Source organism: Molossus molossus, unplaced genomic scaffold, assembly GCF_014108415.1.
Source record: "Molossus molossus isolate mMolMol1 unplaced genomic scaffold, mMolMol1.p scaffold_m16_p_5, whole genome shotgun sequence".
Classification (NCBI taxonomy): Eukaryota; Metazoa; Chordata; class Mammalia; order Chiroptera; family Molossidae; genus Molossus; species Molossus molossus.
In genome coordinates, this window is record NW_023425388.1 from 63,826,310 (window position 1) to 63,840,309 (window position 14,000).

Sequence of the window (14,000 nt, forward strand, 5' to 3'; positions counted from 1 at the left end):
ACATAAAATTTAATGAATGTACTATCTTATAATGAATATTCTACACTTAATTCAAGGGAAAGAAATCTGCTTACTGGGTACTCATGACTATGTTCTTGTGAAACCTAACAGATGCATACTTGACATACAGTATCACAAAAAAATCTGAGTGTAATGCCATGAATAAGAAAAGTTGTAAACTAAAACTGTTCCACCAGAATGTTGTACAACTGCTAAATAATAAAATTATACCAGAATAAAATAAAATAAAATAAAATTCTGGCCCAGAATAGTTTCCCAAATTGCTCAAGACGCTCAAGTAGGAATGCCATTATATAAAAAGTATTCAGTATCCAAAAAGTATTACTCTGGACACTGGGCTTTCCAGGCAAAGCAATAAACATTATGGAGGATGCCCAGCAGAATGGTACAGAGCAGAGGCTCCAATCTTCCTTGTCAGCACCCTTCATGTCTCAGTAACTTTTTCATGGTGCTCCAAAGCCAATTCTGTTAATTACACAGTTAGATGCAAACAATTTTTAAAATATATATATGTCCTAACAATTTAGTAGCTATTTAAAAAATAATACACATATATTAGAAGAAATATATTTCTCTCTCTCTCTCTCCTCACCGGAGGACATTTTTCTATTTTTGTTCAGATAGAGTGGAAGGGAGAGAGAGAGAGAAACATCGGCGTGAAGGGACACATCGAGTGGCTGCCGCCCGCCCAACAGAACCAGAGCCGGGGACAAACTGCAACTGAGGTACATGCCCTTAGCGGGAACCAAACCTGGGTCTCTCGGGACTGTAGGCCGATGCTCTAACCGCTGAGCCAAACCAGCCAGGGCTTATTTCATTCTTAAGTAACCACAATTACTTACTACTGGGATGTGTGCATCTGATGGGCGCTGTACAACTTCTCAAATCTTGGAATCGGATTGACACCACCACTCTCATTTCCTGTTCCACAATGATTTTTGTGCAGTGTTTGCTTTTTATCACACCAACTGCAGAAAATCTAACTTCATCAAAAAGAACATAGCAGGATCTAATGCTGAAAGCAGAAACTCCCTGGAACCAGAGGTTTGCATAGTGTCTGGCAGATGTGGAGTTTCCTTTGGAAATTTAAAATAACCCGTGTTGCCTTTGTGAGTTTGCAATGCACTCAGGGCGGCTGACTTGGCACAGTTTGATAATCTGGGTTATAGGACAACCTTATCCCATTGCCCTATTATAACTGTGAAAGTGGTAGGAACTCCCAAATACATAAATGCATAGTGAAAGGAACCTCTCACAGAATCCCATGGAACATACCTGCTACTGGCTAATAGGTGGCTACAGAGCCACTTTCAGACTGTTTACTCCTACCCACACAAGTGCTTGTTATAACAGAGAATCTTACAATCTAACTTTACAACAAATAATCCTAATATTAAACACATAATCCAACGGGTGGCTAAATATTACTTGCAAATGGAGTAAAAAACATAGTCCCCCCTTATCTGTGGTTTTGCTTTCTGCGGTTTCAGTTACCCGAGGTCAACCTCAGTCTGAAAATATTAAACATTCCAGACATAAATAATTTGTACGTTTTAAATTGCACACATTTCTGAGCAGGGTGATGAAATCCCTCACTGTCACACACCGCTCCACTCTGTCCAGCCTGGGCTGTGGATCATCCATTTGTCCGCACGCCCACGATGCACACGCTATTTACCTGTACTCACTGAGTTGCATCTGTTATCAGATCAACTGTCATGGTGTTTCAGTGCTTGTGCAAGTAACCCTTATTTTACTTAATAATGGCCCCAAAGCATAAGAGTAGTGATGCTGGCAATTCGAATATGCCAAATAGAAGCCATGAAGAACTTTCTTTAAGTGGAAAGGTATTTAGGTATATGAAAAAACATAGTATATATTCAGGGTTTGGTACTCTCCAGACTTTCAGGCATTCACTGGGGTCTTGGAACATATCCCCCATGGACAAAGGGAGACTAATATATGCATCTTAAGCTTTTGTTAAAGTAAAAAAAAAGAAGAAGCAATAAAAGAGCCCTCTTGCTTTATAAAATAATCTGTCATAATAATTTTACAAAGATCCTGTGGTAGGCACAATAATGTCCCCTGACTCCCACCCCCAGTACATTTATGTCTTAATCCCTGGAACCCGTAAATACGTTACCTTGCATGACTGAAATGATTAAGGCTACCGATGGAATTAAGGTCACTAATCAACTGACTTTAAAATTGGGAGACTACCTGGCTAGTGTGGCTCAGTGGCTGAGTGTGGACCCATGTACCAAGAAGTCCCCGGTTCGATTTCTGGTCAGGACACATGCCCAAGTTGTGGGTCAAATTCCTAGTGGTGGGTATGCAGGAGGCAGCCAATCGATGTTCTTTCTCATCGATGTTTCTATCTCTCTCTCCCTCTCCCTTTCTCTCTCTCTAAAATCAATAAAGAAAAATAAAATAAAATTGGAAGACTACCTTAGATTTTCTTGATGGGCTCAATGTAATCACAAGGATCCTTAAAAGTGGAAGAGGGAGGCAGGAGATGAGAGTTCAGAAGAAGATGTGGCCTTGGAAGAGAGGCGCAGATGATGCAGTGTGAAAAGGACCTAACAGGCTGTTATTGGCTTTAAAGATGGAGGAAAGGAGCCACACACCAAGGAATGTGGGCAGCCTCTTGTCTGGAAGATCAAAAAGGCAAGGAAACGATTTTTCCTGACTCTGCCCACAGTTTTATTTTTGCCTAGTGAGACCTGAGCTGGACTTCTAGTGGACAGAAATATAAGATAACTTTGTGTTGTTTTAAAGCCACTGCCTTTGAGGTAACTTATTACAGCTGTATATAAAAAACTAATACAGACCCCCAGTGATACTAATAACAACAATAAAAATATAACAGCTATTAATGTTTCAGGCCAAATGGATGTATTAAGTAAGCTGCCTCTAATATACTTCCAATAGTAAGTTTTGTTTTGTATTGGTGATGTAATAATACATAATATGATGTAATATAATAATAAATATAAAATAAATTAACAGTTGCTGGTTCAAAGAATTTTACGGTGTGTACTGTAAACATCATAGCTTTTTGCCTTTGTTCATTTTCCTTACTGTTGTACAATGATGTAATGTCTATAAAGAAGATAAAAATCTTAGTATTATGCTCTGATGTGAATGTTAAAAGCACATAAGTTTTTCCATGCCATATAAGCTTAGGTTAAAGATTATACTTCTTTTTTATATGTAAAATACCAGTGAAAATATTTTTAGTTACTTCTTGAGCTTTTCTTAGATGGAATGATGGTTTGATGATTAGACAAGGGAGACCTTTTTGCATATTTAACAATTACTTACAGAAAGCAAGAAAAAATCCTAATGTCAAAGAATACATACTTCTATGAACTAAAAATACTTATTCAAAGTTCAAAAGTCTGTGTTCACCTGTGGTTAAAGGCAGATGTGTGATGCTGTTCAAACAAGTCAGCGTGAACCACGTGGATGATAGTGTAGCCCCAGAAAACAGGAGGAGAAGAATTAGTTTCAGCATACCTCTGATAAAATCTGCAAACCTAAAGAAACAACAATGTTCTATTAATTCCAGCTGAATTTTTAAAATACTGTTTAAATCAATGATACATGTTCATTTAACAATTTCTTAAAGAAATTTCCATATATTCTTTTAAAGGTTAAAAAAAAAATTTAACCAATACATTTGTGTGTGTGTGATAAATGCTAGTTTGTGATAGTTTTTTCTCTTAGAAAACACACAAAAGGTGAGCTCTGTTCAGAATCTGTAACTTATAGGATGAATTCTGAGTTTTTAAAAGCTACTTTTACTTTCTTCATATTTTTCTATAATTGCTAAACATTCCATAATGAGTACATATTGTTATAGTTTTAGAAAACAGGCTAACTTGTTGACATAAACTTACAGAGATGGGTTTCCCAAAATTCAGACTCAGAGAACAAATACAAAAGCTTACACTAGAGTCTCTGGGGTCGTATATGATCTGGTCTCTGCCTCCAGTCTCCCTTTGCCTTACTATGCTTCAGTTGGACAGAACTGTTTCTATTTCTCATACATTGTGAGGTTGTTTCCCAAAGCAATGACTTGTCCTGTGTGTCTGGGGTGCTGGTACCCCCATTCTTCACATGACTTACTCCTGCTTCTTCCTCAGGCTATTCAAGTCTCAGTTCAACAAGGTTCTCCACACTCACTGAAGAAACCTTCCCCATCCCATCTCTTTACTTTTGTCATAGCATTTATCTCTATTGGGATTTCTCTTGTTTTTGGATTTGTTTGTTTTCTGTCTTACCTATCAGACCATAAGCTTTGTGAGGGCAAGAACATAGCTCTGGAATAGTGAATACTCTTCTTCAAACCTGTGACTACTGTTTCATAGCATTTTAAGTTCTTAAAATCCCCGCTTTTTCCTGAATTATCATGAAACTAAAAGGTATCTGGTAGAGATGCTTTAGTTACAACCAAAACCTTTCCCATTTATCAACTGCTTCTCCTCATCTGCTGAGTAACTATTGATTGTATAGGCACAATCCTCTGGCTGCCTACGCACAACTTACTCCGTCCTTCAGAATTGTTCCCATTGTCGAAAAACAGATCCCATCCCAAATACGCCATTTACCATATCTTTTCTTTGAAGTTTGAAAAATGAGTTTAATTTCTATTGTAATTACGTGACTGCCCCTATCAACACTTTCAATACTATCTTTTGTTTTGCACTTATTTGACATGATATTAATCATGTTTGTAAGCGTTATCTAGACTAAAATGACTTCCTATGAGAGCTGATGCCATCTTTTGGTGGGAAAATTGGCTATATCTTCGCCTAGTGACAGGTTTGTTCTCAACTATCAAAGTTCACAGACAGAAAATTCTTACTTTTAAAATTGTGGAAAAGGTTCCACAGCTTGATAGAAATATGCCTTAAGAAAATCTAAAAACTTTGTTTTAATCCCATGTTCACCACACACGTTTCTGATGTACATTCCTGGTATACTGTCTGAACTTACTTGTCAGATAGGCAGATGACCAGGCATGAGGGACTAACAGTTTTTTGGTATAAGCAGAACTCAGTGAGATTGAACAGTGAGACAGTTTCACAGGTCAGATCACCCAAGAATAAACTGACCACTGAGATCTGTTCTTTTTGGAGACCTAGTCCTTTCAAAGGAGCTAATACCATCAAAGCATACTGTTAGGACCAAAGTATACTGTTCAGTATTGGCCTTTGCTAACATAATTACAAAAAAGATCATCCAAAGCACTCATGCCTATAAGGAGATTGAATTCTAGGGATCCCCCAAATAGTGTTATAAATGTAATTTAAAATTTTATTTAAGGCCTAGGAGATACCTACAATTGATTTCAGATCCCAGAGTAAGGGTAGTTCTTTTTAGAACTTCCATCTCAACAAATTAAAAACAAAAATGTTCTCATTCTAATTTTTCCTTCTAGTTCTACTTCTATACAGTTCAAATTAAAGGTTTATAGAAAGAAAATAAAGAGAAGGGAGAACGTGAGATGTCATTTCTGATATATAATGATTCGCTCTGACCTATTCAGTGCTCAGAATAGAATTTGGTAAATGACGACTCACTCTAATTGGCTTGGAGATTTAATCAGAATAATTAGGTATGATTTTTGTCAAACGAGATAGGTCAATGCATTTCAGTATCAGTGCAGTGATTTGCTACAAATAGCTATCTTCCCATTCCTCTTCTTTAGCCTTTATGTTTTATCCTTATATTTTCTTAACTAATAAAAACCTCAGATAAAGTGATTTATAAAATAGTGTCAATTTATTCTTTCATTATCCCAGAAACACTATGTAAACTTTAAGATCTAGATATAAAATTATTCTGTGTCAATCATGTTTAAGTGTTTAGATATTGAAGTAATTTACCTATCTTACTTGATCTCCCCAAATATGTATAGAGTCTTCCTTTCCTGGTAAAGTTGATTGCTTAACTTTGTTTTTGATTAAACAAGGTAACATTATGTGGGATGTGAATGAATATCATCTCTTTGGAAAGACCAAGAGTAGTTTTATAGGTAGTCCCATACATAACTGGCATTTTTATTCTTCTCTCTTTTTTAGACTAAATGAAAAATTTTTCCTTCCTCTGATTCATTCTAAAAATGTATTGACATAATGGGTTAAGATCATAGGCAGTTTTGCCCGGTTGGTGTGGCTCAGTGGTTGAGCGTCGACCCAAGCACCAAGAGGTCACCAGTTCAATTCCTGGTCAGGGTACATGCCCAAGTTGTGGGCCAAATCTCCAGTAGGGAACATGTAGAAGGTGGCCAATCGATGTTCTCTCTCATGGATGTTTTTATCTCTCTCTACCTCTCCCTTCCTCTCTCTAAAATCAATAAAGGAAAAAAAAAAAAAAAATCATAGGCAGTTGGAATAACCATTGAAACACCTGCCCCCAAAAAACAGAAATAAATATCTGCAAATCGGGATACTGCCTTTTCATGGAAAGTTCTAGACATATTCTTACAAATGATTCTTTTCAATTCTTTCTCGATAACTATCAATTTGCCTTTATTACTGTAGCACATTTCTTTGGGTTCCATTTGTAGATGCTGTTCTCTAATAATGTGGAGAGAGGTAGCTCAATTACATGGAGAATACATCTCCGGTCTCCAAAAACATTTCAGGACAGACCAACTCTTGAGGAGGTTTCTTACAGTAGTAAATTCTACGTACTGCATGTTGGTTTTCTTGTAGTCTGAACAAGTGCCCTTCTCTAACCTTTGAATATTTTACTTTTCCTTGAATGTTAATGTTTATTTAGGGAAGCTGATTGTCCCTTTGGGTTTTTTGTTTGTTTCAGGCTACTCACATGATTAACATAAAATATTTTTACCTTGCCATAGCTATTCCAACAACACAGCCTCCGACTATGGACCAAAATCCAATCCAGCCAGCATCTACCTGTTAAGAAAGAGGCAGACACATTTAATATAAGACTATCATGTCGCAATTTAGAAGGTATAAAAAAAAATCCTCTATAATATGTTAATAGTTATTTGGCAACAAATTTAGGAAATACCATTTAAGAAAATAAATCAAATGAAAGGATTCATGTGTGACTAAGTAATACAAACTTATCTCAGTAAATATTCAATGTCACAACAACTATTTTTCAAAAACATTCTACATGCCTAGAATTATAGTAGGAAGTCTTAAGGAAACAGGAAAAGGACAGACAATGGTCACTGATGTAAAAAAGTTTAACTATAGCCAACATACAGATAACTACTAGGAAATAATTGTGTTAAAACACCTAGCAACAACTAAAAGTGTATTAACACAACACAAATTGGGGGTAGGGGCAGGTAATGTGGGTTGGAGGATTGAGCACCTGGGAAAACTGGATAGAGCAAGATAATTTGAGCTGATTTTCAAATGTACAGCTTGGTCTGCTCATGAGAAAACATTTCCAGCCCTGCCATGTATTAGCTTCGTGACACTGAGCAAATTATATCTTCTCACCTATAAAATAAACTAAATGAGATAATTCAGGTACAGATCTTAGATCGATGGTCGGCACACAGGAAGTGCTCAATAAAGGTTAGAACTGTTATTACTTGACGATGCTTCTACATCTACCTAATGTCTTATCTCTTTCCTACCTTCATGGTCAAACTTATTCAGAGCAACTACAAATGCTGCCTTTACTTCTTCATCATGCCTACATCTCTAACTCTTATTATGACTTGGCTTCTATCTCAGCTCATACTCTAAGTTTCTATTTTCTCATTAATGGAATGGGGATGATACAGATTTTTTTGAGAATTAAACAAGTTAATACATGTTAGTTGTTGACACCACGGAAAGTCCCCATGTCCCTAATAATATTGGTGCATTCTGTCTCCTCTTGCCCCTTCCCACGTTCACCACACTTGTTTATTATCTTACTTCTGACTCTGGACTCCTGTAATAGCATCTTGAATGGTCTCCACAATCTATTCTTCCCATTACTGCCAGAATAATTATCCCAATCATTCCATTCCCTGCTCAGAAACAGCTACTGGCTTTTTTGTGGCTATAGGGTGAAATCCAAATCTGACCTGGCACTTTAGAGCTGCCCTTTTATTATTTTTTCTAGTCATATTTTCTCTATATCTGTATCAAAGATTTTCAGCAGTCCACCAAAATATGTTATCTTCTTCTACCTGAGCATTTAGCCAGATTACATGTCCCAGCCCCTATTCAGTTACATGTGACCACATGACTGAGCTCTCATTAATGGAAGCGGCAGACGGAGGTGTGCCATGTCTAGGCTAGAACCTAGAACACAGTACATGCCTCCTCCATGCTTTCTTCCCCTTTCTGCCAGCTGGAATCCAGATGTGGTTGCCCAGCTTCACCCATGCCTATAATGACAAGGTCCTGAGACAAAAGAGCTGTAAAGTAGAAGCAACCCAGGTCTCTAAATCAGAGTGAGAAAAAGACCTGATCAAACTATGGACAGTTGTCCTAGATTATTAGGTAAACTGTCCTAGATTGCTGTGTGAATGAGAAATGGATTTCTTCTCAAGTCTCAGAATTTTGGGATTCTACTTTCTCGTAACAGATTAGCCTACTCCAATACAATCATTTTACATAAGTCCTTTGCTGCACCAGTGTTGGAGGCCAGAACAAAGATAAATGCTCTCTGGAGAAAGATAATAACCTGACATTTAAATTATCTCTACATTTTTTTTTTATCCTCATCCGAGGACATTTTTATCTCAGATAGAACGAGAGGGAGAGAGAGGGGAAGAGAGAGAGAGAAAGATCGATGTGAGAGAGACACATCGACTGGTTGCCCCCCACAAGGCCCCAACCAGGGCCGGGGACAAACTGCAACCGAGGTACGTGCCCTTAGCAGGAACTGAACCCGGGACTCTCTGGTCCACGGGCCAACACTCTAACTGCTGAGCCAAACCGGCCAGGGCTATCTACATTTTTTTATACCACTGGCTTTGGAGCAAGAGAATTCTGTTATGCAAAACTGCCCCTCATTGCACAGCATTTAGCATCCATTGTCTAAGGCCCACATCATGCTGTTAGGTTCCCACTAACATTTCCATCCATTCCCTTGGTGAACGGGGTTCTGTGCCAGACTAAGAACCACTATGCAGCCCTGGCCGGTTTGGCTCAGCGGTTAGAGCGTCGGCCTGCGGTCCGGAGAGACCCGGGTTCGGTTCCCGCTAAGGGCATGTACCTCGGTTGCAGTTTGTCCCCGGCCCTGGTCGGTTGTGCGGGTGGCAGCCACTCGATGTGTCCCTTTCACGTTGATGTTTCTCTCTCTCTCTCTGTTCCTCCCCCCCCCCCCACTCTACCTGAACAAAAAAAATGGAAAAATGTCCTCGGGTGAGGATGAAAAAACAACAACAACAACAACAAAAAAAGAACCACTATGCATCTGACCATACTGACCCTGGTCCTGTCAGGCCATTTTGTGCTTCACTTTTTCCTCTGTTCATGATTGCTTTAGTTAATCACATTCTGCACAATAATTAATTATTTTTTCTTTGTTTTGATATTGTGCTTTCATTTAATTTGAAATTTCACTTTATTTAGTACCTGTGTGATTCAGGTCCCTATACCTCTCAGAGTTTGTACAGAGACAGATACTTGGAAGGCCTTCTTAGGATTTATAAGATGAAGCCTAAGATCTACAAAATCAGCCCGGCCAGTGTGGCTCAGTGGCTGAGTGTCTACCCATGCACCAAGAGGTCGCTGGTTTGATTCCGGGTCAGGGCACATGCCCAGGTTGTGAGCCAAATCCCCAGTGAGGGGCATGCAGGAGGCAGCCAATAGATGTTCTCTCTTACTGATGGTTCTATCTCTCTCCCTTTCCTTTCCTCTGTCTCTAAAAATCAATAAAGAAAAAAAAAAATTAGCAAAAAAAAAAAAAAAAGACCTACAAAATCAGAATCATTTAAACGGGTACTACACTTTTCCTTCTTGAAAATGAACATGCTTGAAATACCTGCCATCCAGAAAAATAGGTTAGGAAACTAAAGAAAGTTGTATCTTATGGTGAAGATATACTAGGTAATTTGGATTAATATTCTGGTTGAGAATTAGAAAATCTATCTGATGGCATCAGAAAGCCAAGAAAGTAATCTATAATTATGGAAACATGATGTAGTGTGGAAAGGAAACCAAGACAGATAAGCCTGATATTTGGGGACACTTTTCCCTTAGGGGTGGGGTATCTGCTGATCTTAGAGAAAGTGGCTAAGAGGCTTAGAAGTTATCAACAGACTCACTGAGGTAAGAAAGAAAAAAATATGAGTTCGAGGCTTACTGTAGGGTGGGTGACCTTGTGAAAAATCCCAGCCTTCACTTGGGGACTCTGAAGAACTATACCTAAGAGTACTGTGACCTAGAAACTGTATTCTGAGGGACTGAAGCCCAGCTTTAAATAATCCCCATTCTTGGAACTGGTTTAAATGATCCCTAGACTCCTTCAAGAAAACAATAAATTCTTTTTGGAGGAAAATAACGTCATCTCGAAGCTTCAATTATCTCTACAACTTCTCATAGTGCTACTATGTCTAGCACTCAGTCAAAAATAACAGAACACACAAGAAGATAAGAAAACATCAATGAATACCATAAATATAAAAAGAACCACAGGGGATCCAGATAAAGGAATTATGAGATACAGACTTTAAACAATTTTTTTTTTTAGTTAATCCTCACCCCAGGATATTTTTTTAGATAGAGTGGAAGAGAAGGAGGGAGGGAGGTGCGGGGGGGGGGGGGGGAGAGAGAAACATCGATGTGAGAGAAACACATCAACTGGTTGCCTCCTGCACGACCCCGACCAGGGTGGGGATCAAACCTGCAACCCAGGTACATGCCTTTGATAGTGAATCAAACCTGCAACCCTTTGGTCCACAGGCCGATGCTCCAACTGCTAAGCCTAACTCTGACCAGGGTTAAATAACTATTTTTAATGATTCAAAAAATAAAGATAAGCTCAAGCATTTTATAGAAATTTGGAAACTGAAAAAGTATCAAATAAAAAATGTATAACTTAAAAATATAATTGAAATTAGTAACTCATAGATGAGTTTAATAGCATATTAGACTGAAAACTGAACTAGTGAGTTGAAAGAAAGGCTAGAGAAATACCCAGTCTGAAGCAAAGAAAGAAAAAAGGATGAAAATTCCAGAAGAGAGAATAAGAGACATGGGGCGTACACTGTGAAGGTATAACATATATTATAGTTAGAATTCCTAACAGTGAAATTGGAAAAAAATCAACATAAGCTTCAAAGAGATATTAACTAAGAATTTTCAGAACTGATGAGAAATACCAAGCTACATATTCAAGAAGTCCTACAGACCTCTAGCAGAATAAATTTTTTAAAAAATCATCACTTCACTTACTTATAGCATAGTAAAACTGCTGGAACCGAAGACAAAGAGAAAACCTTAAATGTAGCAAGCTTTTAAATTTGAGAGCTACCTTCTCTGTTGAAACAATGGAAGCCAGAAGAAAATGGCATATTTTTGAAGAAACAAAAGAAAGTAACTGCCAACCAAGACTATTATGCTCAACAAAAATAATATTAAGAAATAAAGGTGAAATGAAGACATTTCAGACCACAATAAAAAATCCCAAACAAGAGAATTTGTTGCACACATACAAGTGTGCGCGCGCACGCGCGTGCACACACACACAGGGTGCTCTTTAGATAGAAGAACGATCACAGATAGCTAACTAAGGATAAAGGAAAGAAGAATAACAAAATGGGTAAATATAGAGTGAATATAAATATTGACTATAAACAATAAAGATAATGTCTTGTACCATATAAAATACACAACAATAATAGCACAAAAAATGCTAGATGGTTAAAGAGAGTTAAAGGATTCTAAAGACTTTTTAGACTACTTCAATTACTTGCAAAAATAACTATACTTCTATATGCCAGCCAAGAAAAAATAAAAATTTTTAAATTACCTATTACAATATCTCCAAGTTGGCTTCTATTGGCTACTTTTTTTGTTTTTAAAATATGGGTCACATTTCCTGTTTCTTTGTATGTCTAATGTTTTGGTGTGTTTTTTTCAATTGTATAGTATATGTCATGGACAATACAATATAAAGATTCTGTACTTTCTCATCTTTCTTTAAAAAGGTTGATTTTCATGTTAGTAGGCAGTTCAATTACTAAATGATCACCTTCAATTTGTGTGGGTGATTTTGTGCTTTATTATGGCAGAGAAGTAGAAACAAAGATGTTTCCCAAGTCCCTCGTACTTGGTAGGACACAGTCTCCAAATTGTTTCCTCTGAAGATTTTTGTTGGGCCTTGGTTTTAAGCTTTGTTTATGGGTCTAAGTAGGACAGGACTTACTCTGTCTGGGGTACGGTCTTACATTCTAAAGTTTGGTCTTTCTGGTGTCTCTGCAGAATCCCAAGACATTAATGAGGTCTTTCCACTCTGGCGAGGCCAGAACAAGAGCCCAGCATCGCTTGTCCTCTACTGTATTTGTTCTGTTTTCAACCCTATAGCAGTTTCTCTGTTAAAACTTTGGTACTGCACTTTACATGTGTAGTACGTTTCTCACCTCCTGAGGACCCCCCACAGTCTTCTGGGGTGCCCGTTCTGCACAGTTCTCTTCTTTACAAGTCAGGAAGAGAAAAAACCCCAGTAGGGGGCAAAAGAGTGAATGGTTGTGTCACAAAAAGAATATTCAAATACATAACACTTAAAAAGACATCACTACAATGGTGTTCAATTGCTCAGCAATGAGAATGTCTAAATTTAAAGAGACCAACTTTGCCCGGCTGGTATGGCTCAGTGGTTGAGCATCAGCCCATGCACCAAGAGGTCACTGGTTTGATTACTGGTCAGGGCACATGCCCAGGTTGCGGGATTAATCCCCAGCGGGGGGCATGCAGGAGGCGGCCAATAGATGTTCTCTCACATCAATTTTTCTCTCTCTTTCTCCCTCTTTCTTCCTCTCTCTCTAAAACCAATTAAAAAAAAACATTAAAAAAATAAAAGACCAATTTTGTCAAGTGCTAATAATGATGTGAAACAATGAGAATTTTCATGTACTGCTGGTGAGACTGTAAACTGATACAACCACTTGGGGGATGTCTGGCACCACCTATCAAACCAGGCATACACTATAACCAGCAATGCTTTGCCCAGCTACATATCCAACAGAAATGTGTATAGAGATGCATCAAGAAACATGTATGAGAACGGTCACAGCCAAAAACTGGAAACAACGGAAATGTTTGTGACAGCCAAAAACTGGAAACAACTGAAATGCGCACCAAAGCAGAATGGACAAATTGTTGTCATTTCATACAAAGGAGTATCAGACCAGTGTGCTGGACTTTCTTCCATTTTGCCTCTCCAACTTTCTCTATCCCTTCCTACCATGCTATCTGGAAGCAAGAGGAAAAAAATGGATAGCATCAAGAATATAGGTGAAATGGCTATTTTTAAAGAAATGAGATATACTTATCCTGAGATTGGAGAGAGTGAGAAATTAGATGTAGGTATAGCCATATATTTGAAGATGGGATCCTAATCTTCATAAAGTATAAAGCAAGAATCAAGGATGGAGTCAACAAAACTAATATTTTCCTTCTTTATTTTTCTGTTTATTAGCATCATTAATAACACCCAAATAAATGTGAAATTCATGACTTAACCAAATCCAGAAAGAAAATCAATATTGTTTATAACTATTTCATGTGGACCTTGCCTTTGCAATAATGGTATAGAATAATGTGTTACTCAGGCCCTGAAGCTAAAACCAAGAACATGTAAACAATATTTATAATTTAAATGAACTAAAAATATCTACAACATATAGGGAAATAAAATGCTTACTTGGCTGACGTGCACTGGTGTTAAAATTAAGTCCAGAACTCCAGACCATCCAGCAAATACACCAAGTGGTATGGCATATGCTAAAGCAATCATCAAAAATCTCAAATTGCTGTAAA

The 14,000-nt window shown here is 37.8% G+C and overlaps 1 protein-coding gene across 6 annotated transcripts in view; it reads right to left on the reverse strand.

Moving 5' to 3' along the window:
- SLC49A4 (solute carrier family 49 member 4) overlaps nt 1-14,000 on the reverse strand; it is a 78,344-nt gene that overhangs the window by 19,406 nt on the left and 44,938 nt on the right. For 5 of the 6 annotated variants that reach the window (XR_004956819.1, XM_036243194.1, XM_036243198.1 and 2 more), the window contains exons 5-7: nt 13,885-13,993; nt 6,886-6,953; nt 3,433-3,560 (exon numbers count right to left, since the gene is read on the reverse strand). Coding sequence is in view for 5 of the 6 variants with exons in the window: in XM_036243194.1 (XP_036099087.1) it covers nt 3,433-3,560; nt 6,886-6,953; nt 13,885-13,993 (305 nt within the window). In the remaining variant the exon portion in view is untranslated. Of the gene's footprint in view, nt 1-937; nt 1,001-3,432; nt 3,561-6,885; nt 6,954-13,884; nt 13,994-14,000 lie in introns of those variants that run through there. The other variant, XM_036243199.1, reaches the window with a different exon arrangement.